At 60.8% G+C, this 27116-nt stretch overlaps 2 protein-coding genes across 7 annotated transcripts; one reads left to right on the top strand and one right to left on the bottom strand.

The window, feature by feature from the left end:
- Positions 1-520: 520 nt before the first annotated feature.
- On the top strand, positions 521-23142 carry TMEM150A (transmembrane protein 150A). Of its 6 annotated transcripts, none has more exons than XM_084615039.1 (8): positions 556-671; positions 8421-8609; positions 12411-12458; positions 13055-13141; positions 15815-15882; positions 20454-20581; positions 21072-21249; positions 22194-23142. In XM_084615039.1, the coding sequence occupies exons 2-8, from the start codon at positions 8545-8547 to the stop codon at positions 22433-22435; spliced, it is 816 nt and encodes a 271-aa protein (XP_084471165.1). In that variant the 5' UTR covers positions 556-671; positions 8421-8544; the 3' UTR covers positions 22436-23142. The 6 variants fall into 6 exon arrangements, with proteins under 6 accessions (XP_084471163.1, XP_084471164.1, XP_084471165.1 ...); XM_084615035.1 differs by lacking the exon at positions 556-671 and adding an exon at positions 7354-7434; XM_084615037.1 differs by lacking the exon at positions 8421-8609 and having other exon boundaries at positions 521-671; positions 12411-12549; positions 13082-13141.
- A 1082-nt stretch (positions 23143-24224) lies between these two features.
- On the bottom strand, positions 24225-26562 carry RNF181 (ring finger protein 181). The gene is made up of 5 exons (XM_084615040.1): positions 26426-26562; positions 26044-26177; positions 25464-25579; positions 25186-25260; positions 24225-24584 (listed from the first exon to the last, which is right to left on the bottom strand). The coding sequence occupies exons 1-5, from the start codon at positions 26500-26502 to the stop codon at positions 24525-24527; spliced, it is 462 nt and encodes a 153-aa protein (XP_084471166.1). The 5' UTR covers positions 26503-26562; the 3' UTR covers positions 24225-24524.
- Positions 26563-27116: the final 554 nt, after the last annotated feature.

The following is a 27116-nucleotide window of genomic DNA, read 5'->3' as shown; positions in this document are numbered from 1 at the left end:
CCCACCCAGTAATATCTGTTCTTCTCCGAGTGCTTGCTCGTATCGATTCCAATTAGGGGTGCGCGCTGCGTGCACGGCCGTCGGAGGATTTTTACCCTAGCAACACCCGGTGGGTTGGCTCTGGAGCCCCCTGTGTACGGGGAGACTTTGGCAAACCAGTAAAGCGCCTGAAACCACTATGGCTTATTGCTAAAGGCAGCCAAGCCAGCAGGCTGTAAATTGGCCATTCAGCACTCTCAGTTTGACCAAGGCAGGAGTGGGGGGGGGAGGGGGGGGAGTTTTGGGTGCCACAGAAAGGGCAGCTTGACCCCGTGTCCTTCCTGATAAGAATTGTGTTGAAGTGGCTGATACATGCATTTTTGAAGAGCAGGATGTGCCCCAGGAATGTCTATTGGGGCCTCAAGGCTGCAAACTCTGGAAAAACCCACACCTGGTTAATCGATAATCAGAAGGAACCTCTTGCTTGACTATTGAAACTGCTTACTTAACAAGTTTTCTTTAAGGGACATGTCATTCTATTACTAATGTATAAATAAGGGGGGAAAGTTTGAGGTAGTTGGACTCCTTTTGGACTCTCCCTCTGGATACATCTTGCAGTCCCCACCTGCAGACGGAAGATTTGGCCACCGGAAGCCTGCCGCTCTGCCACTCGAGAGCCACACTCAGCTTTGGTAATTATCAAGGGTTGGGTGTGTTTTACTAACTTTTTGCAGACGTGTGTAAGTGCTTGAGACTAAGTAAAGTTTAGCTTTAAGTGAAAGCACTCGTGTTGTCCTGTTTGTGCCAGCCATCTATCGGTCAGATGGCCGTGTCTCCCCTGATTTATTCCCTGACACCACCTCGCACCGAGTAAAAGTTACCAAGAGCTTTGGGTTGAAAGAACCCCGGGTAACACCTGGAGTGGTGCCTTCATGGCGCTCAATATATACCCCAGCCGCCCCAGCGCCCCTCAGTTCCTTCTTACTGCCCGTGACAGTCGTTGGAACTGTGGAGTCCTGCTTCGTTGCTCTCCACTCTCCTTAGCGTATGCCTCATAGTTTTGCTAATAGTTCATAGTTAATAGTTGTAGTTACAGTGTTTAATAGTTATAGTTGTTAGTGTTAGTAGGGTTTCCCCTCCTCCCTGATTCTTCTCTCGGGCTCATGCCCAAGGCTCCGGGATTCAAGCCCTGCGGTTCCTGCTCTAAGCCCAGGCCAAAGGGCGACCCCCATGACTCTTGCCTGACGTGTCTGAGGGAGCCTCATAGAATCACAGAATATCAGGGTTGGAAGGGACCTCAGGAGGTCATCTAGTCCAACCCCCTGCTCAAAGCAGGACCAATCCCTAATTTTTGCCCCAAATCCCCAAATGGCCCCCTCAAGGATTGAACTCACAACCCTGGGTTTAGCAGGCCAATGCTCAAACCACTGAGCGATCCCTCCCCCCCAAGCAGAGAAGTGCAGGATCTGCAAAGGGTTTTGTCCCTGGACTAGGAAGGAGCGGGACTTTCGTTTAAAACAGCTCCTCTTAGCCCTCAGCCTGCAGCAGCGCGCCAAGATCCAGCATCGAGCGCTTCGGGGCACGGCACTCCAGGGGCAGCGGTAGGAACGGCACCGCGGTTGGACTCTGACCAATGTTCCCTCTAATTTTTGACAGGCCGTGTGCGCAAAAGAATTTTTCTGTGCAAATGTTTGTGCGTGCGATGTTTCGCCGTGTGCGCGGGGTTTGGGATCTGTGTGCGCACGCCCACACCCACAGCTTAGAGGGAACAGCGACTCTGACCGAGACCCGCAGCACAATGTTCCCCGGCACCATCAGCCCAGCACCGCTCCCATTCTCCTGGCCAGAAGCGGCACCGGAAACCGGAAAAGACTGGCCCACCTCAGCAAAGACCAGCCTCCCTGGAACCGCCCGTGGAGACACATCCCGCAAGGGAGCGTCTAGGGGACAACCTGGGCTTTGGCACCGTGGACTCCAGCACCAAGGTCAGAGCTGTTGAGTCCGGTGCCCCTGGACTCCCCGACTTGCAGCATGGTTGAGGTCCGGTTGCTCTCTACCCCAGATACCTTCGCGGCTGCAAGGGATCTTATTGCCTTGACAGTATCGGCGTCCCCGTGGCACCATCCAGGGGCAAGCCAGCGCTCATCCACCCGCTGGCGCCGTCGGTCGAGCTGCGACACCGATCCCATTCTCGGTACCGTTCCCGCTCCCGACGCCGCTCGCAGTCCTGCTCTCCGTCGCGACGCCAGTCGTACTCACGGAACCGGTCATACTCACGACCCCGCTCAAACTCCCAACACCGGTCTCGGCACCGCTCCATCCGCCGTCGAGGAGCAGATCCCGGACCCAACGCCGCTCTCGACGCCGGTCATCATCTCGGCCCAAGTCCAGATCCAGGTACTGTTCCAGATTCCAGTACTGGTCCAGGTCGCGGCACTGTTCCCCAGCATCGCGGCACCACTCTCCATCGCCTCGTCAACATGGCTTGGCGCAGATCCGCTCGGCAGCCCCTTGGCCATCACGTTCCGCTTCTCGTTCTTCAGGATCGGAGGCGGGGTCGCGTTTCTTGGAACACCGCCATTTGGACCACAGCCACCTGGACTCAGGGGCCGGACATTGGCAGGTCAGGAGCAAGGTCCTGCTCAAGAGTCCACTCAATGGCTGTTCTGGATGCCCTGGGCGTACCACCAGGCCCAGGGTGCTCCGTCTGGGACTTCTCAATCAGCCCTGTCCAAGCCATGAGTGCAAGAGGATACTGCCAGCCAACCTGCCCTTGGAAGTATGGAGACCATGATGGCTTCTCTCCCTGCTTCAGGTCTCCCTCCAACTCAGGGAGGTTGCTGGCCCTGAGGTCGCTGGCCCAGCTCCGCAAGAGGCCCCAGATGACCCTCTTCCTCCTATGGCCTCCTCCTCACCCAACGAGGCAGTGGCGGGCACTGAAGTATCGGGTCCCCCTTTGATAGACCTCCGTGCCCACCAGGACCTCCTGCGCAGGGTGGCGCGGAATATGAGCCTGCAGGCAGAGGAACTCCATGCTGAAGTTCAAGGAGTTAGTACCTCCTGAGTCCAGAGAGGAGTTTGGGGCTTTAGCAGAAGAGGGCAAAACAGTGGCACAGACCTCGTTGCAGGACTCGCTGGATGCTGCGGACTCCGCCGCACATACTTTGTCCTCAGGGATCACAGTGAGGCGTATCTGCTGGCTGCAAGCCTCCGGCCTGCCACCGGAACTTCAGCAAACATTGCAGGACCTCCCCTTTGATGGAGCGTGCCTGTTTTCAGAAAAGACCAATTCAAGGCTACAGAGCCTTAAGGACTCAAGAGCGATAACGAAGTCCCTGGGCATGCACACACCAGCTACCCAGCGGAAACCCTTCAAAGCCCAGCAGCCTCCACAGCGCTCCGATCCCCCTCTTTGGCCGAGGCAGGAATTTTATAGGAGATGGGGGAAAACCCCCAACCACCAGTCCGGGCAGGGCCACGGCCTATCCAAGCCCTCGACAGTTCAAAACAAACCTTTTGAAGGGACGCCTGAGGACAATGTACCGGACCGTGTTCAGGATCCTATCCCACCTTTCTTGAATCATTTATCCTGTTTCCACCGTGCTTGGTCTCACATAACCATGGATCATTGGGTCCTCCGCACAGTGGAAGCGGGATATTCTCTCCAAATTTCTTCCTCCCCACCCTCCTCCCCCGTCTCTCTTCAGGGACCATTCTCACAAGCAACTCCTTATTCAGGAGGTTCAGACACTCCTCGCCATGGGGGCTATCGAGGAGGTTCCGAGGAAACTAAGGGGCAGGGGGTTTTACTCCTGATATTTCCTAATCCCCAAGGCAAAGGGCGGGCTTTGGCCCATTCTGGACCTGCACGGAGTCAACAAGTACATGGTAAATTTGAAGTTCCGCATGGTCTCCTTGGGCACCATTATACCTTCCCTGGATCCTGGAGACTGGTGCGCAACCCTCGACATGAAGGATGCGTATTTCCACTTAGCGATTCATCCAATGCACAGACTCTTCCTCCGCTTTGTGGTCAACCACGAACACTATCAGCTCCTGGCCCTTCCCTTTGGTCTCTCTACGGCCCCCTGGGTATTCACCAAATGTATGGCAGTCGTGGCGGCCTTCCTTTGTCGACGACGGATGCAGGTATACCCTTACCTCGATGACTGGCTTATGCGGGGGCGCACCAGAGAACAGGAGTCCCACCTTAGTTTGGTCCCGGACACGTTTTGTCCGTTAGACCGCCTCCTCAACGTGGCAAAGTTGACACTAGAACTGACCCAGAGAATAGAATTCATCGGGGCAGTCCTGGACTCTGTGCAGGCTCGAGCTCTCCTGCCAGACTCTCGTTTCCAAGCTATAGCGAGCCTCATCCGGAGCCTTCAGAGCTTCCCAACCTCATCGGCAAGAAGTTGCTTGAGTCTTTTAGGACATATGGCTTCCTGCACGTACGTGACCATGCATGCCAGACTTCGACTACGCCCATTACAAGCCAGGCTGGCATCAGTCTATCGCTCAGGTCGAGACAGCCTGAACTTGGTGGTCACCATCCCAGAGCAGATCCTAGCTTCCCTCCACTGGTGGCTAGATCCTCAGGTGCTATGTGAAGGAGTCCCCTTCCACAACCCTCAGCCCTCCTTGTCCCTCGTCACAGACACATCAGCCCTGGGATGGGGCGCCCACCTCAAGGACATTCAGACACAGGGCCTATGGCCCCCGTCTGCACTCTTCCTTCATATCAACCTCCTGGAGCTGATGGCGGTACGCCTTGCCTGTCAAGCCTTCCAGGATCAGCTGTAGGGTCATTGTGCGGCCGTCCTCACAGACAACACCATGGCCATGTTCTCCATCAACAAACAAGGGAGGGCCCGTTCCTCTGTCAGGAGGCCATTCGACTGTGGGAATTCTGCATAGCCCACTCTATTCACTTGGTGGCATCCTTTCTACCCGGGGTCCAGAACACGCTGGCGGACCACCTGAGCAGGTCCTTCCGCTCCCATGAGTGGTCACTTTCGACCAGATGTCATCCACCCCATCTTCCGAAGGTGGGGGTTTCCCCAGGTCGACCTGTTCGCCTCCCGCAGCAATCGGAAATGCCCGGCTTTCTGCTCCCTCCAAGGCTGCTCCCCGGGCTCTCACAGACGCCTTCTTGCTCCTGTGGATGGGTCGACTATTTTACGCCTTTCCCCCTTGTGCACAGGGTCTTGCTCAGAGTGCGCAGGGACAGGGCGCGAGTGAGTCTGGTGGCTCCGGCGTGGCCCAGATGGCACTGGTTCACTGTGCTGTTGGAGCTCTCTGTGGACACTCCAGTCCCATTGCCGCCTCTTCCCGACCTGATTACTCCGGATCACGGTCGCCTCTGCCATCCCGACCTGCGATCTCTCCACCTCACAGCATGGATGCTGCGTGGCTGAACCCTTCAGAACTTCTCTGTTCGGAATCGGTACGGCACGTGCTGATGGGCAGCAGGAAGCCCTCCACTCGGGCCACATATACAGCTGAGAAGAAGCAGTTTTCATGCTGGTGCACTCAGCACAACACCCCCCTCTCCAAGCGTCCGTGCCACTCATTTTGGAGCATCTCCTGGACCTAAAACAGCAGGGCCTGGTGGCATCCTCTGTCAGAGTTCACCTGGCGGCCATCTTGGCTTTACACCCGGGTGCAAATGGCCGCTCTGTCTGCGTCAATCCCATGGTTGGCAGGTTCCTCAAGGGCCTGAACCATCTCTACCCACAGGTTCGAAAGCCCCACATGAGACCTTAACCTGGTCCTCTCCAAATTCATGGGGTCCCCGTTCGAGCCGCTAGTCACCTGCTCTCTTTTATACCTCTCCTGGTAAACGGCTTTCCTTGTTGCTATCACGTCGGTGAGGCGTGTCTCTGAGCTCAGAGCCCTTACCTTGGAACCACCCTACATGATCTTCCATAAAGATAGGGTGCAGCTTTGGCCTCACCCGGCCTTTCTTCCCAAGGTGGCATCTGCCTTCCATATCAGCCAGGACATTTTTCTTTTGTTTTTTTATCCAAAACCGCACGCCAGTCACCAGGAACAGCAGCTGCACTCCCTTGATGTCCGTAGGGCCCTTGCCTTCTACGCTGAGCGTATGAAGCCATTCAGGAAAACGACCCAGCTCTTTGTTGCGGTGGCGGACCGGAGGAAGGGCCTCCCGGTCTCCTCTCAGCGGATCTCTTCATGGATCACGTCCTGCATCTGTGCTTGCTATGATCTGGCCGGTGTTCCGACCCCGCCTCTCACTGCTCACTCCACAGGGGCCCAGGCCTCGGTGGTGGCTTTTCTGGCCCAAGTGCTGATCCAGGAGATCTGCAGAGCCGCAACTTGGTCCTTGGTACACACTTTTGCTTCGCACTATGCCATCATCCGGCAGGCCAGAGGCGATGTGGCGTTTGGTACAGCAGTCCTACAATCCACGTTGCTTCACTCCGACCCCACCGCCTAGGTAGGGCTTGGGAGTCACCTAATTGGAATCGATATGAGCAAACACTCGAAGAAGAAAAAACGGTTATTCACCATTGTAACGGTTGTTCTTCGAGACGTGTTGCTCACGTCCATTCCAAACCCGCCCCCCTTCCCCTCTGTCGGAGCAGCCGGCAAGAAGGGAACTGAGGGGGCGCTGGGTCGGCTGGGGTATGTAGCGAGCGCTATGAAGGTGCCTCGCCAGGGGGCTCCACAGCCGACCCACCGGGTGTTGCTAGGGTAAAAATTCTCCAACGGCCGTGCACGCGGACACCCATTTGGAATCGGTATGAGCAGCACATCTCGAAGAACAACCGTTACAACGGTGAGTAACCGTCTTTTTCTCCTTTTCCTGAATCTGTGTGGGACACGAACACCGCCCCCCACAGCCCGGGCTCCTGAGCTCAGCCCTCCAAGGCCTGGGCTCAGCCCAGATCCAGGATTTGGATCCTGAGCTGGGACCTCTAATTCAGGACTTGGACCTGTGGCAGGACCCTTGGCCCTGACCAGGGAACCTCCAGTATTACCCCCCACCCCAACCTGTGCCGAGGACAGGACTCGAACCTGCAACGAGGGAATTCCCGAGGGAGGGGGACCATTGACTCCCCCTCCCCATCTCAGAGATGGGTCAGTCCAGCCTGACCCCCTATCATTCAAACGTCAAACCCCGCCCCTTCTCAGGGATCCCTGTCCGTCGCAGAAGCCCCGCCCCGTCCAGTGGAGCTGTGCTCTAGCCCCGCTCCATTCTATTGGGCGGGGCGGGGCGGGCGTTCGGCCCGTCCCGGCTGCCGTCGCTTCGCGCGGCATGGCGGGAGTTGTAGTCCTGCGCTGGGGGTGGCTCGGAAACCACAGCCCCCGTCGGGCCTTGCGCGCCGCGGTCAGCTGCGCGGGGGCGGGGCCGGCCTGGACCGTTCCAGGTCCGTGTGGAGCCGGCGGCTGCGGCGCGGTGGGGCCGGGCCGGGCCGGGCCGGGGAGCGGGTGAGAGGCGCCCCCGCCCGAGGAGCCGCGCTTGGCCCGGGCCCCCCTACCTGCCCCTCCCCCCCGGCGCCGGCTCTCCCCCCCGGGCTCTCCGAGCGCGCGCGGCGGGGTCTGGCCCGGGCCCGAGGATAACCCGCCCCGGGGCCGCCGGGCGGGCGGGCTGAGGCTCTGTCTCGGCGGGCGCGTGGCGGTCCCGCTGCTCGGGGGGTCCCTCGGGGCGGGGGCGGGGTCCTGCGTCTGCCCCGGCCGCCGTGGCTCGAGCGCTGTTCTCCCGGGCCGGCCGGAGCCCCGCGCCAGCGAGCCCGTGTCCTTGAACCCCTGCGCCTGGGGAGGGTGCTGAGCCCTTGGCTTGGACGCCAGCAGCGGGGCGGGGAGGCGAATGTCCTGCTTCCGTGGCTGGGTGTGCACAAGGAGCTGGAAGGAGGAGGAGGGTTTGGGGGGCCTGTAGCTTGGGGGGGGGCTCAGTGGCAGGGGGCTGTGTCGGGGGAAGAGGGGTGTTGTATCAGAATGTGGCCACGCAGCCGCAGCGCAAAGCGGGGCACCCAGGAGCACAGGGGAAGGCTGGGCTGGAAGAATCTGCAGCTGTCCTATGCCCAAGAAGTGGCTCCCTACCCCTGATGTCTGCTGCCCTCCTGTGACGCTTGCCATGTGTCCCAGCATTGGCCCGCATTGTGCCCTGGGTGCAAGGTCATGGGTGACTGGGGGAGGGCTTTGTAGTGCTACCAGGGACTTTCACTAAGTGCCAGGAGGTGGGAGAGCAGCGGTGCAGTGCGGTGCTGTGTGCATTGGCTAAAGCTAGGGGGTGGGCCTGGGGACTCCTGGGTGGGTGGGATGACGGACACTAGCTGTCCAAGGGACGTGGCTATTAAAGAGGAAAATGGTCCCAACCTGAGGGGCTCCAAGGCAGGTGACATCCCCCCAGCTGTGTAACAATGGGTCTGGCTGCTGCTGGTTGACATCTGCCCCCCCCCCCCTCTCTCTTCCAGGCAGGTGCCTTCTGATGGTTCCGACTGGAGGCCTTGGGTTGTAGCTGGTGCCCACCCATTCCCCCCCCTTCCCTCGTCTCTGAGCCCCCCCCCACCCCCACATGTTCTGTACCTGGACTCCCTAATGACAGCCTGGATCATCCTCCCCATTAGCCTGTCCACCTTCTCCATCACCGGGATATGGATCGTGTAAGCAGCCACTTCGCTCTGATTTGTGTACTGACGGGGGGAGAGTTAACCAATGGGGGCTGGGATCTGGCTAGTGAACGGGGTGCTCCAATAGCCCATGAGATTGGGTGGCTAGTCCATGGGCCGCTTCCTCTGACAGTCTAAGCCCAAAACCAAGTGACTTTGAATCCAGTGAAGAGCAGGTTCCTGCCACCTCCTCTCTCTTCTCCTTCCCTGCCCCCACTTTAGTAGCCTCCTATGCTATGAACTGACGGATGCCACCATGTTTTACTTGAGTCTTGGGTTCACTCCAGTTCTGCCCCCTCCTGGTGTAACAGTGGCTGGCGGCTGTCTGGTGTGCCCCCAGCCCAGCTCAGATTCCAGAGTGGCCGCTGTCTGGGGTGCTGGTGGGGGTCATGGAGGGAGCACTGAGGTTTGCTTCGTGATGGGGTGGGGTAAATGGAAAGGTTTGGCAGGACTGGGGTGCAGGACCCCAGGAGCAATTACTTTGGGAGGTGCAGATACCACTGTTCCAATGCTGGGGGCACCTCTGGGACCCCTCTGAGCCCTGCCCCGATGTGATCAGGGCATGAAACTAGCATAAGCTGTGTGATGAATCCTCTGTCGCCAGGCTCCATCAGCAGCGAGCCATAGTTACCTGTGGGCCTGGCCAACATCTTGCCACTTCAGTATGTTCCTCTTGGCCCCGTGTCTGACACGGGAGCCTCGGGGGGAGACGGTTAACTGGATCCCCTTTGCACAGGTAAATGGTGGTCACTACAGGGCTCAGCATTCTTGTGTCTGACCCGTGGTATCTGCTGAGTTTGGCTTCAGGACTGGCCTTAGGAGCCCAGAACGGGACTTCCTGCCTGCAGGCTGAGCAGCTCGGGGGCTGTGTTCCAACCCAGGGCAGCAAAGGGTCCACTGACAGCTGCAGTGCTCCCACGGGTGTGGCCCTCTGGCACTTACCCACCCCCTCCCAGTGATGGGGAGCTACCAGCCAGTGTGTTTTCAGGTGGCCCCAAATGCTAGTTGAGCTGGGCGGGGTCCCTCTCCTAATCCTCCTCAAGATAGGGCTGGCTGCTGTGTCTCCCCCACCCCTCCCCACAGTCGTCAGCACGGCTGCCTTGACAATAGCCGCCCTTGTCCTCCTCTCTGAGAGAGCCCAGTGTGTCCCTAACTCACCCTGCAGTACCAGGGTCCAGCCACTGGGGGGACCCGTGTCCGCATCCACAGGGGCAGAGCCAGAATCACCCCAAGCCGTGCTGGGCTGAGTGCCCCTCTGCAGGAGGGGAGCACCGGGGGGCTGCCAGTGCCAGGGGCAGGATCGAGGGGAAGGGCCTTGCAAAGCTGCCCAGGAAACGGATGGAATTCAGACGCAGAGCGATAACTTAAGCATAAGCCCCTGGATCTGGCTGCTGCCTCACCTACAGGGCCCCCTACCCCATGAGGCCTCCACAGAGCCTACTGGGGCAGGCTGGCAGGCCCGCCGGCCTTCCGGGACCCCCTCACTGCCCCTGAGAGGCTCTTGCGCACACTGGGTGCTTAGAGCAGCCAGCAGTTGTTGCTGATGGCTCCAGCCCTGGCCTGGAGCCTTGGCAGTGAAGGTGACAGCTTGGTTAAAGGCAGGGAGGTGTGAACTCATTATAGATAGTGACCGGAGGCTTGTGCAATTAAGTAGAGGGTAGCTCAGAGCCCCCCATATCTCACCCCCAGCTGCTCCTGGGGTTGGTGAAAGCCCACCCCAGCACACACACGCTCTCCCGGAGGCACTCGGATATTGCAGGGAGTGGGAAGGCTGTGCCAGTTTGGCCCAGTCTGGAGTGGCAGGAGGTCGGGGGGAGGCCCTGCCAGGGCTCAGCACCAGCTGCTCTCACTGACTGTAACTGGAGGTGGGGACTTGGGACCCTGATGGGAAGCAGGGCCGGGTGGGGCGGAGGCAGGAGTGAGGGCCCTCAGCTAGGGGGCCTGGTAGATGCGGTGTCAGGCCAGGCCATCAAGGTCAACCCCATCTGCTCCCCCAGTAAAAGGAGGTATGGGGGCGGGGGGCTGTGCTGGGCAGCTCTGCCCCCAAGTGAGGCAGGGGCCAAAGGTGGCTGGAGGCTCCACAGAGAAGTTTGCCCTTGACTTTGCGTGTCAGGGGACCGCTGACCTTACAGGGTCCTGGGCAAGGAGCGCAGGCCTCCGCCTGCGCCAGGAATGAGCCGAGGCGCCTGCCGGGCTGCCCCGAGCAGTGTGGACACAGGGCGCAGCCCTTGGCCCCTGCTCAGGGAGGGATGGGCAGGGGGTCGCAGGCCGGGAGCTCAGCTGCCCCCCACCAGCTCCCAGGCCTTTCTCGTGCTATCAAACCGTAGTGCCCTAGCCGTGCCAGTGCGGGAGTCGGGCTCCACGAGGGTCATGGCAGCGGCACTGCTGTGCCTTAGAGCTGCCCCCCCAGCCCTGCTCCCCACGGAATAGCCCCTCACCCGCATGTCCTTCCTGCCTTCGCCCACTGGCCTGCCAGACTGGATCAGGCTCTGAGCTGGTGCCCCCAGACCCTCTTCATTCTGCTGCCACCAGGAGCACGAGCACCCCTCTGCAGCCCCTCCCTGCCCCCCCCCCCACGGTGCTCTTTGCTCTAGGGTGATGGGCACCAGGTGCACAGGGCTGCTGGGCAGGGTCCCCTCACCCAGGGCAACAAAGGGGCTGTTCTGCCCCTCTGTGCCAGGGAGCTGGTCTCTCCACCAAGGCGGTTCTGCCCGGGAGCTGGGGGGGTGGGATCTGGGCTATGTTGTGTGGACGTTCTTGGCGCAGGCCCAGGGAGGATGGCTTGTCCCTGCGCTGGCCCCAAAGGCGGCTGTTGAAGCTAAACAGCTGAGCGTGGCAGCGGACGAAGGGCACATTCCTTCACGTTGTCTTGGCTGCTGCTTGGCCCGGCTCCCCTGCTATCTTCCAGCTGGGCCGAGCGTGTGTCACTCCACCAGCAGCCCAGACACCAGGGCGATCAGAGCCGTCGTGCTGCTGGGGAAGGGGGGGATCGGGAAAGTTGGGGGCCTCTCAGAATCGCTGGTAACTTTCCAACTCCCCACTCGGTCTTGGGGAAGGCAAGAGCCTCCGTGCACCCCATCCCCACGCAGGGTGGCAGCCCGTAAGGAAAGAGCCCAGCGTTTGCAGAGGTCAGGAAAAAATTGTCTCTGTGCCTGTGAGCCAGGGCTGCTTGATGGAGACTCAGGGGGGCAAAGACTGAACCCTCGTGTGCTGTAGCCGGTTGCGCTTCAGCGCAGAGCCCTGATTGGGGTTCGGCGACGGAGCCCCTGGCTGCCAGCGCTGCAGCAAGCTCCAAAGCATGGAGCTGTCTGGTTCCTCCAGCAAAGCGTGAGCCAAGCAGCTCCCTGGGCAGGGCAGAGCAGGGCACTGGCTCATGTCCCTGGAGGGATTTGCAGGGATGAGAGTGGTGGGGCAGAGGTAGCTGGATATTTGGCCTGCATGGCACAATGGGCAGGGGCTGGCTGTTCCCGTCGCCTGTGTCACGTACCCCCAGGTGGGCTGGATGAGGGGGGCGTGGATCGCAGTGCCAGGTCTCTCAGCCCCGGTGGCTGGCCTTCCCGGTGCTGTGTCCATTCCCAGCACCCCCCAGGCTCTTCAAGGCACCTGTCTGGAGATGGCCCCGTTACCCAAGGCTCGGCTGGGGGCACTGGATGCCTCTCAAGGGGTTCTTAAGTTGGGCTCCCCTGCTCCAGAGGCTGGGGAGGTAAGAAGGCTCCTATGGGACAGGAGGCCGGGTGGGTGCATTAATTCCGCTCACTAGATCAGGTGTCGTGACCCTGGCTCTGCTCCTCGCAGGTACGCCATGGCAGTGATGAACCACCACGTGTGCCCCGTTGAGAACTGGTGAGAGCAGCCCCCCGTCGCTGGCAATGCGCAGGCACTGCGGGCCCCCCCGCTTCCTTCCTTGCCCTGGCCACAGAGTCTCTGCTAACCGGTATGGTCCGGCTCCGGGCCAGCCCCTGTGCTCCAGTCCAGTTCCTTGGCCTGGGTCCAGAGTGCTGCCCCTGGGATGGAGGGAGCAGGGGGTGCCCAGGATGGTCCAGAGCACGGGCTGTAACCTGCCCCTGCCTGCCTAGTGGGTGGTGCCTGGCAGCAACCATGTTAGAAAGGCCCACTGGTGGGGGAAGTAGTCCCTCTGTGCTGCCAGGGGAGGGTGCCAGGGCCTCTGGGCAGCCTGGAGGAGGTGGGGCCATGTCTCCAGGCTCCCAGGACAGGGAGAGGAGCCCCTATGGTCTCCCCTGTGTATGGAGGGCACCATGCCCAGGGATGGGTAATATGGACTATACCACTGCTCGGGGAAGTGGCAGGGCAGAGGTCAGTTGCTCCTGCCCCCCATGTCCTTTCCCAATTCTCCCCGCCCCCCCGTGCTGTTCCGGCCCCTTTCATCGCCTTCCTACGCCCCCCTCCCCCTCCCCCCCCCATTTACCAATTGGTTTCAGGTCCTACAACGAGTCATGCTCCTCCAGCCCTGTCAAGCATGGCTACCCCAAAAGCTGCTGCACCTTGGAAGATGTCCCTCTGATCAGGTGAGGCTGGAGGGCGGTTGGTGTGATCGGTACCTGGGGCCTGTCGCGCTAGGGGCTGTGTCCCACCCCGAGGAGCTTGCAAGCCACTAGCCCATGAGGCGAGAGGAGCTGCACTCTCTGCCCTAAGTGAGGGATCTTCACAGCTCCCTCACCCCAGGGCAGCCCCAGCCTCGCTGGCTGCCTCACTGTCTGTCTCCTCTTGCCCCCATCCATGTATCACTCAGGGCTGGGGGCGGGGGGCTGTGGTTGCTGTTTGCTGGGCTTTCCGGAAGTGCCAGGCGCCCAGAGGCCTCTGGCAGCATGTGCTGGAATGAGCCGTGGCCAAGACTCCCCAGCCTCCCGCTGCCTTTGTGCAACAGGGAGATGGTGCTGTGGGCCACTCGACCCACAGCTGGGGGGCCCAGATGGACACCCACAGGCCTGATCCCCACCCTGCTAGGTGGGCAGCCAGCCCACCCGAGCTGTGGCATCTCCTCATGCCAAGTCACATGCAGCCTGCGTGGCATGGTGGCGGGGGAGTCAAGGAGAGGATAGAGGAGCAGCACACCTGGGGGGCCCAGGGCCTGGCGCAATGTGTTACAGGTTCCCCCGGGGTGCTACCTGGAGCTGGGGTACCATTGAGCCCTCTGACCCACCAGCCTGGGCTCCCTCTCACCCTGTGCTGCTGTGACAAGCTGCAAAGCCCTCCAGCCTGCACTTTCACCAGCATTCACACAGGTAGGGACACACCCAGCTGCAGTTACATGCAGGCTCTCTAACAGCCAGCCTCCCAGCTTGGGACCCCAGAGCAGTACCATCCTGCCCTGGTCCAATCTGGCCAGTATGTGGGTTTAATACCTGGTCCACCTCTCCCTCAATGTGAAGAGGACCATGCACACTTGTAGTAACCGAGCTGAGATTTTCCCCAGACACCTTAGGCAAATGTACACTGGTTTAGATTAAAACATAAAATAAGTTTAACAACTACAAAAGGATCGATTTTAAGTGATTATAAGTGAGAGCAAATGGATCAAAGCAGGTTACCTGGTAAATAAACAAAACCACAAACTAAGCTTAACACACTAGATAGGTAGGAGATGAATTAGCAAATTCTCGCCCTGAGTGACACAAGCTGGCAGATGCTTAAGGCACAAGCTGCCTTGGCTTTCCCAGGTTTTCATACACAGGGTAGAAATCCCTTAGCCTGGGACCATTACTTCCCCCAGTTCAGTCTTTGTTCCTCAGAGGTTTCCAGGTGTGTTGTTGTAGGCAGAGTGAGGTACCCCCATGTTGTCATTTCCCTCCCTTTATATCTTCTCCCCACTTGCTGGAAAGCTCTTTCTCTGTGACCTGGGTCAAACGGTTCCCATTGTATAGAGCAGGGGTCTCAAACTCAAATGACCACAAGGGCTACATGAAGACTAGTGCATTGGCCCGAGGACTGGGGCACTGACACCCCCTTCCATGAGGCCCCGCCCCGCCTCTTCCCACCCCTTCCCTGAAGTCCCCACCTCAGCTCTGCCCCCTCCCTGCCCCCAGAGGGTGCAGGAGGAGTGTGGGGTGTGGCAGGGGGCTTAGGGCAGGGGGTGTGGTAGGAGGCTCAGGGCAGGGAGTTGGGGTGCAGGAGGGGTGTGGGGTGTTGCAGGAAGCTCAGGGCAGGGAGTGCACAAAGGGTGCGGGTTGGGGTGCAGGGTGTGGCAGGGGGCTTAGGGCAGGGAGTTGTGGTGCAGGAGGGGTTCAGGGTGCAGGCTCCAGCCTGTTACCTGGAGCGGCTCCGGGGTGGCAGTGGTGCGCACCAGGGCCAAGGCAGGCTCCCTGCCTGCCCTGGCCCCGCTCTGCTCCGGGAAGCAGCCAGAACCACGTCCCTGCTGCCCCTGGGGCTCTGTGCACTGCTTTTGCTGCTCCTCCAAGTACCTCCCCCAAACTCACATGGGCTGCAGTTCCCTGCTCCTGGCCAATGGGAGCTGCGGGGGGACCTGGAAGCAATGCATGGAGCCCTCTGCCCTTCCCCCTTCCCCTCCCCAGGGATGTGGTGCCGGCAGCAGCTCACAGCGCCGGGGGGGGGGGGCAATCTTGGCCCACAGGCTATAGTTTGCCCACCCCTGGCCCAGAGGTAGGCAAGGGGGGGGGGTTTGTGGGGAGCTTGGCGGGCCACAGGACATAGCCCCGCGGGCGGCATGTTTGAGACCCCTGGTGCAGAGCTATCTCTGAGAGGTTTCTCTTGCACACAGTTCCTGGGGTAATCCTGGTGCCTGTGTGCATTTTCTCAGTGAGCCATTAGCATTGTTTGCCCTTTTGACTGTTGTACCTGAAAGGCTGCTTGTGGGTGTTTTCAGCCTCACAACACATTTCAGTAGCACGTACCCAGCCCAACCTCATAACTTCACGTAGGACGGTAGCACATACAATCCAACGAGATATGACTGTCTAGCAGATCAAGACTTTTAGAAAGATACCTCACAGGGTGTGCTTGGTGCAAAACATAGCATAATTACATGACAGTGGTGAATACTGGGGTGCCAGGGTGCCACCATACCCAGGAGGCATGTGAGGGCCCAGGAGCCAGGGCGGTGAGATGGGCCCAGAGGGGTGCTGGAGGGGGGTCACACCCACCCGCTTTCCAAGCCCACCACGGGGACGCGTGCGCTGCTCCAGCCATGTGCTGGCTTTGACGGCTTTCTCCTTGCCCTGCAGTAAGTGTGGCACGTACCCCCCTGAGAGCTGCCTCTTCAGCCTTATTGGGAACATTGGGGCTTTCATGGGTAAGTGTCCACCCCACCTGGCCCACTGAGGAGCCAGGTTGTGGAGAGGGCCCCTCTCCTGCACCTGCCTGGGCCTGCTGGCCTCATAGCCCACACCAGGCTTGGCCTCCCTGCTGTGGGGCAGGATCTGGGGCTGCATTTGCTGATCTGGCTCTGTAGAAGGGACCCTTTGCTGTTCTGTCCCCAGGGCTGCCTCTGCATTGGACTGGGGCCCGACCTCCAGGCTGGGCAGACAGCAGATCCCCCCCGGGGCACGGAGTGGGCTGCTCCCTTCCCAAAGCAGCTCAGTGGTGGGTGGAAGGTTTATTTTGCAACATAAGTGCTGGAAACTCTCTGTAAAAATGTTATGCCTGTGGGATATGCTGGGGATCCCCCGGACCAGGGAGTGGGTCCTTCGCTGCCAGTCCTGTGGCCTCAGGAGCCCTCACACCAGCCACTAAGTATAAAGGTCTCACCTTGGCTTCCACTGGCCTGGTTACTCCTTTCATGGTGACCCCAACTGCCCTGCAGGTCCCCCGGCCTCCCCAAGTTCTTAACTACCAGACAGTTTCCCCTTTGATTTGTCACCCCCAGAGGTGTGACTCCAGCTCCCCAGTCACTGTGGGGGACACACTCCCCACAGTTTGCACACCAGCAAGCTGCTTGGGGTGAAAATAACCAGTTGATTTAATAGACTCCCCCCAGATTCAGAGCTGAGATAGTAATGGAGGGAACAAGCTTCCCCTTGCGCAGTCAACATCTGCAGGCTGTCCGCAGATTCCCCACGTGCCCCTGCCCCAGGCTCCAGCGCTCAGGCAGCCCCTCGAGGTCTGGGGACCTTCCACTGTAGAAGGGTGGGGGGGGGTTCCCATCAGCCACTATCAATACTCACAGTGTGGGGGAGTGATGAGTTACCCCTGGGGTGCCATCTGGAAGTGGGGTCGCCCTGACCCACCCGCCTGGGCTCCCTTTATATAGTAGTGCTGGGACCAGCCTGTCAGGTCCTCTCCCAGGCTTCAGCACACGCAGAGGTGGGACACACCCAGCTGCAGTACATCTGGGAAAAGGGGTAAACAGGGAGGTGGCCGAATTTGCAGATGATACGAAACTACTCAAGATAGTCAAGTCCCAGGCAGACTGGAAAGAGCTACACAAGGATCTCTCAAAACTGGATGACTGGGCAACAAAATGGCAGATGAAATTCAATGTTGATAAATGCAAAGTGACGCACACTGGAAAAAATCATCCCAACTACACCTATAAAATGGTGGGGTCTAAATTAGCTGTTACCACTCAAGAAAGAGATCTGGGAGTCCATGGGTGGTGGGTATCATAGGCATGGGAAGGCGTTGCCTTCCCAAACAGCCTGCTGTCCCCTGGCCCCAGGGCCAGCTCTAGGCACCAGCAAAACAAGCAGGTGCTTGGGGTGGCATATTTCTAGGGGCGGCATCCCGGTGCTGGCCATGCTGCCCCTCGAAATGTGCCCCAGCTCGCCTCTGCCTGCTCCCCTGAGCGCGCCACCGCCGCTCAGCTTCTCCCCCGTCCCTCCCTCCCTCCCGCCCAGGCTTGCCGCGGGCCAAACAGCTGTTTCACGTGGCAAGCCTGGGAGGGAGTGGGGAGAAGCCGAGCGGCCGTGCGCTCAGGGGAGGCGGCGGTGCGGGAGGGGAGGGGAGCTGGGGCGGGGAGCAGTTCCTATACCCCCCCCCGCCCTGTTACTTCCTGCACTCCTCACTCCCCTCCACTCCGCCTGCTCCCCTGAATGCGCCGCCTCTCCCTCGCCTGACCAGGAGGGGGGAGAAGCGCAGCGGCAGCATGTTCAGGGGAGCAGGCGGAGGGGAGGGGAGCTGTTGCGGGGTGGAGGGGGAGCCACAGGAATCAATGGGAGTGGGGAGAATGCTGCATGCCTGGGGGAGGAGGCGGGGCCGGGGATTTGGGAAAGGGGTTGGGAAGGGGTGGAGTTGGGGTGGAGCCAGGGACGGGGGGGGCATGAAGAAAAAGCGAGGGCGGCCAAAAATTGTTTTGCTTGGGGGGGAAATCCTAGAGCCGGCCCTGCCTGGCCCATACTCCACCCCCAGGTCCCATCCCGCCTGCTGTTCCCTGGGGCAGGCTGGGGGCCACATCACGCTGCCAATCCTCCTGGGGCCAGGCCTACTCCACCTGCTCAGCGCTGGGGCCAGCAGCTCTGCCAGGAGGTGCCCTCAGGGGCAGGCTGGGGAATGCCAGGCCTGGTGGCGCAGCACTCTGAGTGGGGGCTGGGCTCTGGTGGGCATGGAAGGGGCGGGGCGGGGTTGGGGGCTAGCCTCCCCAAGCCAGGGGTTCACCCACCATCCATGTTGGAGTCCTTGTGGAGAGTTCTCTGCAAACATCCACTCAATGTGCAGCGGCTGTCAAAAAGCGAACAGAATGCTGGGACTTATTAAGAAAGGGCTGGATAATAGGACAGAAAATATCATAGTGCCTCTCTATACATCCATGGTACGCCCACATCTCGAATACTGCGTGCAGATGTGGTCGCCCCATCTCAGAAAAGATATATTGGAATTGGAAAAGATTTGGGAAAAGGCAACAAAAATGATTAGGGGTATGGAACAACTTCCGTATGAGGAGAGATTAATAAGAGTGGAACTTTTCAGCTTGGAAAAGAGACGGCTAAGGGGGGATATGATAGAGTTCTATAAAATCATGACGGGTGTGGAGAAAGTAAATAGGGAAGTGTTATTTACTCCTCATAACACAAGAACTAGGGGTCACCAAATGAAATTAATAGGCAGGAGGTTCAAAACAAAACAAAAGTATTTTTTCACACTGCGCACAGTCAACCTGTGGAACTCCTTGCCAGATGCTATGAAGGCCACAACTATAAACAAAACACGCAAACGAAGCTGAATATACTAATGGGATTGGGTATGAGTCGTAATGTCTCATCTCACGTGATAGTTCAAGCAGGCTGCTGAGGGCCAGCTGCACTTGCTTACAGCTTAAAACCCAGGTGTTTCCTTCACAGGCTAAAAATCCCTCCAGCCTGGGTCCAGCCCTTCCCCCCAGTTCAGTCTTTGTTCCTCAGAGTCTCTTGGGGGAAGTCAGTGAAGAACCATGATGATGTCACTCCCCGACCTTAAATAGCTTTTGCCTGTGGTGGGAACCCTTTGTCTCCAAGCGTGGTTCCCACACCTTGCAGTGGAAAATCACGGGTATGCCAAGGTGGAGTCCAGCACCAGCTGACCTGGTTACATGTCCCTGCAGTGCCGCAGCAGCCATTGCTCAGGGGCCATTTGTAGCATCCTCAGGAAGAGCCCCAGGTGGGGAAAAGCGCCTTCTGAGGCCTATTGTTCTCCCTTCTGATGCATTCATTTGAATGGGCCCTTCCCAGCCAGCCGTCTAGAACAGTGATTTTCAAACTGCCGGTCGGGACCCAGTACTGGGTTGTGGTGGCTCTGGTCAGCACCGCCGACAGGGCCATTAAAAGTCCTACGGGCGGTGCGGCCTGGCTAAGGCAGGCTAGTCCCTACCCGTTCTGACACTGTGCTGCACCCCAGAAGTGGACAGCAGCAGGTCCAGCTCCTAGACGGGGGGCCATGGGGCTCTGCCTGCTGCCCAAGCACCGGCTCCGCGCCGGAACCGGCCAATGGGACCTGGGAGGGGGGCGGTGCCTGCAGGAGAGAGCTGCGTGGAGCTGCTTGTGCGCCTCGGCCAAGGACACGGACCTGCTGCTGGCCGCTTCCAGGGCGCAGCGCGGTCCACGGTGCCAGGACAGGCAGGAAGCCTGCCTCTGCACCCTGGCTGTGCCACTGACCGGGAGCTGCTCAAGATAAGCCTGTGCCCCAATCCCCTGCCCCACCCCTGATCCCCCCAACCCTGGAGCCCCTTCCTGCATCCCAAACCCTTCATCCCTGGCCCCAGCCCAGGGCCGCCCCCTGCATCCCAACCCCTTGCCCCAGCCCTGAGCCCCTCCCACACCCCAAACCCCTCTCATCCCCAGCTCCATTGGGTCGTGGGTATCAACAATTTTCTTCAATTGCGTGTCTGGAAAAAAAGTTTGAAAACTACTGGTCTTTTGCCTAGTGGGCATCCCCAGGTGTAAACACATTTGAAATACAGACAAACAGGCAATGTTTCTCACTTCAGATACAGAAATGATACCTGCACACAAGTAGGATAATCGTATTCAGTAAATCAATAACCTTTCCAATGACACCTCCCATGCTTTATCTTCTATAAAATATATCAGCATTATGCCATAATAATATCGCTATGAAGAATATGGGGTGTGCTGTCACAGGAGCAATCCCTGGTTGTCTCTTTCCAGTGGCTTTCATGGCCCTTGTTGCCTTTCCCTGGGGTCTGCAATGCCTCGTTGCTGCAGGTGGGTTTTGTGAGCACACCTGGCTTCGGGGGGGGGGCGCTTCCCTCAGCTGGTTGCGAGGTGGGGCTGACTGTTGCCAGCCTGGTTCTCTAGCCCCACACACCTCACGTCAGAGCCATGGCCCAGCCATGCAGCTGGTATCCCAGAGGAGGAGTGCCCCTGGTGTGGGTCTGGGGTCCTCCTGCTGTGAGGTAGCCCCCAGGCCTGCTAATGGCCTGTCTCTCGGCAGTGGTGCTGATCTGCTTCCTGCGCTATGGGCAGCTGATTGAGCAGCGCCACCGGTCCTGGGTCAACACGACGGCGCTCATCGCGGGCTGCACCAACGCTGCCGGCCTCGTTGTGGTTGGCAACTTCCAGGTGGGCTTGGGCCAGCACCCAGCAGGGCCAGGCTTTTCTCCTGCCCTGGTACCCTCAGCCTCCCCTCCCATGGTTGCCATGTGGCCCCTGCCTCCCCTCCCCCAAGCTGGCTGTGATGTCCCTTTGCTGGGGGGAGGCTGCTGCCTCTCTGGCCATGGGGGGTGGGCAGATGCTAGCTCCCCAGAAGGGCTGGCTGAGAAGAGAGGAAGGGGCTTGGCAGCTCTGGAGTGGGGCCTGTCCGGGGCATAGGGGGTGATAGGGAAGGCAGCGCAGAATGGGAGGAGCTACTGGGGTGCAGAAGAAGCAAGCCTGGGATGGGGAGCGGGGTTTGTGCGGGGCCCCCATGGCGGGAGACCAGCCAGGCTGAACTGGTGGTAGGTAGCCGGTTCCCGTGGGGGGGAGGATTGGAGCAGCAGTGAGGGAGGGGGGCTGGAGAGGCTGGAGGGACAGGAATGGACCAGGCTCACTGCTGCCCCTCCCTCTGCTCCAGGTGGACAACGCCAAGTCCCTGCACTACATTGGGGCGGGCATTGCCTTCCCGGCGGGGCTGCTCTTCGTCTGCCTCCAGTGCATCCTCACCTACCACACTGCCGTCAGCGCGCTGGATAGCTGGATGGCACACCTCCGCGTCTCGCTCACCAGCGTGGCCTTCATCTCCCTCGTCCTCAGTATCCTTCTGGCTGCGGGGCTTGCCAGCCGCCCACCCAGCCCCTTCGCATCCAGGCAGGCAGGTGTGGCATGGCATGGGCTCAACATCCAGGAACGTCACCTATGTAACCGTGGGGCTACGTCCTGCAGGCTGCACCAGGGAGCCTGCTGCTGGCTCTGAGTTAACGCAGCGGCCCCAGGTTCGATCCCTGGGCCCGATGCCCCCCCGGCTATCTCATGCCTAGGGAAGATGCTGTCGTGTCCTCAGAGGGCAGGGTAGTTCCCAGGGCTGTAGCAGAACATCAGGATCTCCCTGCTGCAGGGCAGGGGCATCAGCTGGGGCCATGTCTGCTGCTGAAGAGGCTATAAACTGGCAGCCCCTCTCTGAGCCCCACACGAGATGGCCTAGCACAGACACTGGGAAGGGCTGTGGCATACGGTGCCCTCTACAAGTCTGTGCCCACAGCAGGTTGGCTGACCTCCCTGGTGGCAGGGTGCCCCAGCATGCCAGGGGCTGGCCCTCTCCTGCTGTACTGATACATGGCAGGGTCACCTGTACCCACAGCCTCTAGTGATCAAGGGCTGTGCCACCCTGCAGGCAGCACCGGGTTAAAGATGCTCATTTGCCTGGAGCTAGAGCCACATAACCCTCCCCATGGGCACCTCCTGCATACAGGCTCGGGGGGCGTGAGCTGTAGGATACCCAGGCATGGAGGGAGGATGCCCAGGCTGGGGGCAAGGAAGGGTCATAAGGTTCATGCCAGGTGTGAGCTGGCCCAGGGGGCTCCTGGCATGCATACCCTCCCCTCCTCCTGAAGTGGGGGGCTGACCGCAGTCAGTCCCCGGGGAGGGATGAGGGGAGCTGGTACCCCTTCTCCCCATAGCTGATGGGGGTGGGGGGTCTCTGACTCCACCCCCTGCAGAGGCCACACCCAGTGGGTGCCTTTCCTTAGCCAGCCCCTAGGCGGTGTCTTCTTCATCCACGAGAGCCCCCTGCTGCAGCACCTGGCGGCCGTCTGCGAGTGGGTCTTCGTCATCGACATGCTGGTCTTCTACGGCACCTTCGCCTACGACTTCGGGGCCGTCTCCACCGACACCCTGGTGACGGCGCTGCAGCGGGCCAGCACCCGGGGCTGCAAGTCGCCCGGCGGCAGCAGCACCTCCACCCACCTCAACTGTGCCCCCGAGAGCATTGCCGTGATCTGAGCGGGGGCTCCCCCCTCCTTTATTTTGTACCAAAAAAGAATTTTTTTAAAGGAAAACACATTATTGGGGCTGCCCCCCACAGCAGGGCCCAGCCCAGCAGCACTCCCTGCTGGCCAGCCTGGCTGCTGCATCGACAGCCAGAGGGCACCCTGTGGTGGGGCTGCTAGCCTTCTCCTGCAGGGGCTGGCTCCCGGGGGCCTGCTGGGAACCGCCGGCCCTCACATCCGCTGCAGATCAGACCCCTGCCGGCAGTGGCTGCTCAGGGAAAGGTGACCGGAGCTGGCTGCAGGGCACGACTGCTTATGCTGCTACCCCACTCCGCTGAGGGCTTTACCACCCCAGGCGGGGCAGCCTCTCCTGGGCGGGAGGCCCTCTGCACAGGTTCCCTTACTCAAGCCCCTGCCCCACCCAGGAAGGATTTGGGGTAACCCCACAGCAAAGTGGGGGAGATGCACAGGGATGTTCCATGGTGTCTGACCTTGCTGCTTCTCCTTGGGAGGGAGGGTCTTTTCTCTCCCATCCCCATTAACCCCTCTCCTTCCTCTCCCCCTCCTGGGGGAGGTCTTGGGGGTGGGGTGGGGGATGAGGTGGTAGGGGGCAAAGAGCCTCCCTCCCCATCCTTCTGAGCTGGTTTCTTTTGGTAAAATGGTTTGGTATTTTTAGTACTTTTTATATCTATAGGTGTGTATAAAGGGACTTGTACTGGAGCAGGGCGTGCTGCTGGTCACTGGGGAGCTCCCTGCAGAGGAGCCCTGCTTACCTGCCGGGCCAGCCTTGGGCACGGCCAGCCAGGGCCCGGATCCCCCCTTGCTCAGGACACCTTGGGGCCCCTGTGACAGCTGGCTGCCCCCTCCAGGCCGTGGGAGCTGCCCCACACGCCCCGGGGCAAGCCCTCTCCTTGTGTAAGGGTGTGTGTGCGCACGCGGGGGTGCTCTGCTGCAGATGGCTGGTTACTGAGCTGGGCCGGAGCAGGGGCACCCACCAGCTTTTCATCCAGCATGGCTGTGCCCTCCCTTCTCTAGATCTCCTCTTCCTCCCTCCCTCAGCCGAGCTTCCATTGTTGGGGAAATCATAACCCCCCTGGAGGCCAGGATTCTCCCAACGCCCTGCAGCTGGGTGCTCCTACCTAGGGGTGAGCAGAGAGCCCTGGGCCACACCAGGGACAATGCTGCCCAAACCCCTTTCCCATCGAGCTGGGAGGGGTAGCTGAATCCAAGAGAGGGTCCCCCGGGCCCAGCTCCCCCTAACTGGGGAGGGGTGTCACACCAGCAGCCTCATTAAACACAGATTATGAGGAAACAGCCCCAATCCCCTGGCTCGGAGTGACCCTCACCTCCCAGCCCCAGCTGTTCTGAGCCCGGTGTCAGTAGGAAGCAGGGAACACCGGGGCTGATCAGCAAAGGAGGGGCTCCATTCTCTTCAGGAGACACCCTATCACCCCGGTCCACCCCCCTGGCACCAGCAACATGCTGTGATCTCCCTCTGAACAGCAGAGAGGGCCTGGCCTGGCCTGCTGTTACCCCACCACTGGGGGAGCCAGAGCCAGGGACCCTCGGACAGCTGTTGCAGGCATGCCCCTAGGTGGGGAGGGAGTTCAGCCCCCAGGCAGGTTCCAGGCAGCCAGCTGGCTGTGGGGACTCTTTCAGGGGCCAAGGCTTAGCGCCCAGGGCAGGGTTCAGCACCCATGGGAATAAAAGAGGCCAGGAGGGTGGGTCTTCTATCTCCCCCACAGAGACGACTCCATACCCTAAGCCCTCCACCCCCATTCACACTCCATAAACGCTCTGGGTCAGAGAAAAACACCTTTAATCAGCCTGGAGAGATGGCTGGACAACGGGGGAGGGGTTGGTCAGTGTTACCCCTGCCCCTACCCCACAACAAAGTGGGGGAGATGCCGAGGGCTGATCCATGGGGATGCTGGGGTTGCTCAGCAAAGGAGGGGCCCTGTTCATGTCAGGGGACACCCCCTGTGGACCCAGCTCTGGAAAGGAGGCAACTTTGTACCGACGCTGAGGGGTCACCCCCACTGACCCAGAGAGGGCATCCAATGCCCCAGGCAGGTGGGGGGCCAGGGTGGGGCACCCCCCAGTCACGTGTACATGGCCCCATGCAGGTACTCCAGCCGGTGCTCGCGCTGCTCCCTCCGCACCTGAAACACAACCAGGACAGGCAGTGGTCAAGGCGAGCTCCACCGGCCCCACCTAGCACATGGCCACTGCCCAGCATGGACATCAGGAGGCCCATGTACCCCACCATGTTCCCCGCCCGCGCTGGGCAGTCCGCTGGGGCCCACAGCCAGACAGGGTGCAAGGTATTGGGCTTTGGTAGCACGTCACTGCGATTACCATCACGCTTCGGGCCAGACCCCCACACCATCATCATCCGATGCTGCCACCTCCAGCCTCTTCCCTGGGCATTGGGTGCCCTGTGACAACCATACCCCTGGCCGGCCAGGGCTGGAAGGGCAGAGAGGCTGTGGGTCAGCAGGGAGGGGCACCAGCAGAGCTAACAGGGATGGGGAAAACTGGCCCTGCTCCATCCAAATTACACTCCAGCCCAGCAGGCCCTGAATTCTCCCCCCTTCCTGGGCTCAGCGTTCAATCTTCTAATGCTTTGCTCCCTGGACACTTGGCTTTAACCATTTAATGGCAGGAACAAAGCCTTTCCGTGCACACCCACCCCTGCAGCAGGACCCCACGCTGCCCACCCCTGCCTCCCTGCAGGGGGCAGCGTGGTAACAAGCACCCCACCTTGTCTTTCTTGTATTCCTCATATTCCTGGTCGTCCGTGGGCAGCTCGTGGCGGCAGAGAGGGCAGGAGTTGGTCTGGGGGAGAGAAGAGGAATCTCGCTGAGGCGCCGTCCCCTCGCCCACCTGCAGCCCTAGACCTTTCGGGTGTCTCCTTGGCACCGCCAATTCAGCAGAGGTCACCCCCCATTGTCTGTGCTTCCAAAGGCCTGGGTCCAGCCACAGCCAGGGTAGGGGAAGCACAGCTGGCCCTGCAAGCTTCTGAAAGGAGCAGCACCTACCTTCCCCAGCCAGGGCAGGATGCAGCCTGAGTGGAAAAGATGCTCGCAGGGCATCTTCCTGGCCCCCTCATCCTCCTCGAACTCCAGCAGGCACACGGGGCATTTCAGCCCTTTGTCTGGGCAGCGGCGCCGGGCAGCGGGCAGGGGAGAGAGAAGAACATCAGGCTTGTCCTGTCCCAGGCAGCAGGCGCCCGGACCCGATGCCCCAGGACCCCATGGAAGGGGGCACCACGACCCCGTCCTGAGTGCCACAATCCGGCAATAACCCACCCCGCGGGGAGGGATCGCTCAGTGGTTTGAGCATTGGCCTGCTAACCCCAGGGTTGTGAGTTCGGCCCTTGAGGGGGCCATTTAGGGATCTGGGGCAAAAACTGGGGATTGGCCCTGCTCTGAGCAGGGGGCTGGACTCGGTGCCTTCTCGAGGTCTATGATTCTAAGGGAAGCAGAGACCCCCGAGGAGCCAGGCAGGCTGCAGGCGCAGCAGAGCGTTTCGGTCAGCCGGACACCTGGGTCCCATCCCTTGGGGCAATGGGGCGGGGCCCTAGCAGAGCCCCCGAGCCCTGACCGGGGGCTCCCTCACCTGCCTGGGCCGGCGTCACCCGCACCGTGGGGAGGCTCAGCACGGCCCGCCGGGCGGCCGGCGGGGGCAGCCGCTGATCCCAGTCGGTGAAGCCCACGGCACCCAGGTCGATCTGCTGCCCATTGAACAGGGTCCTGCGGGGAGAGTCCGGTCAGGCGGCGGGACCGGCGGGGAGAGTCCGGTCAGGGGGCGGGGCCGGCGGGGAGAGTCCGGTCAGGGGGCGGGGCCCAGCTGGACCAGGCAGCGACCCTGCCCCACGGGGCGACAGGCTCCTGCGGGGGGGCGTCCCGGGGGGCTCGGCCCCCCACGGGGGGCGGGGGGGACACGTTCCCTGCCCCCCATCCCCCCAGGGGCTGCCCACGCGCCGGGTCCCGGCCCCCACCTGGCGAGCTCCAGCAGCAGGTTCTCCCGGGCGCGCTCGCCGGGCTCGCAGTTGTGCTCCTCGAAGTACGAAGCCATCGGGGCCAGTGACGCTTGCCCGGCCCGGCCCGGCCCAATGGCCTCGCGAGACGGCCGCGCCAGCCAATCCCCGCGGCCGGGGGCGGGGCTGGATGGGGAAGTAGCCGGGGAGCTAATCGCCCATTGGCCGAAGGCGAGGCACGCGAACGCAGCCAGGAGCCAATCGGGACGCGCCGTGCGGAGAAGGGCGGTGATTCGTGCGGGACTGTCTGAGCTCCCGGCCCGGACCGAGCTGGGGGGCGGAGCTGGGAGGGCACCGCCCTGGGGGTGCTCACAGCCTGGGGTGGGGGGGCAGGCACGGCCCTGGGGACATTCACAGCTGAAGGGGGCAGGCACCGCCCTGGGGGTGCTCACAGCTGAAGGGGGGGCAGGCACGGCCCTGGGGGTGCTCACAGCCTGGGGTGGGATGAGGCACTGCTTTGGGGAAGCCCACATCCTGGAGGGGGTGCTGTCCTGGGGCACTCCCAGCTGGGGGGGCCAGGCACTGCCTTGGAGGCGCTCACAGCTGAGTGGCACCATCTTGGGGATGCTCACAGCTGGGGGGAGGGAGGTGCTGCCTTGGGGAGACACAACCTTGTGGTGCTCACAGCTGGGGGGGCACAGGCACCACCCTG

Source organism: Lepidochelys olivacea (assembly GCF_965140295.1).
Source record: "Lepidochelys olivacea isolate rLepOli2 genome assembly, chromosome: 26".
In the NCBI taxonomy this organism is placed as follows: Eukaryota; Metazoa; Chordata; order Testudines; family Cheloniidae; genus Lepidochelys; species Lepidochelys olivacea.
The sequence above is the reverse complement of the archived record's forward strand: the minus strand, read 5'-3'. Positions and strand labels throughout refer to the sequence as shown.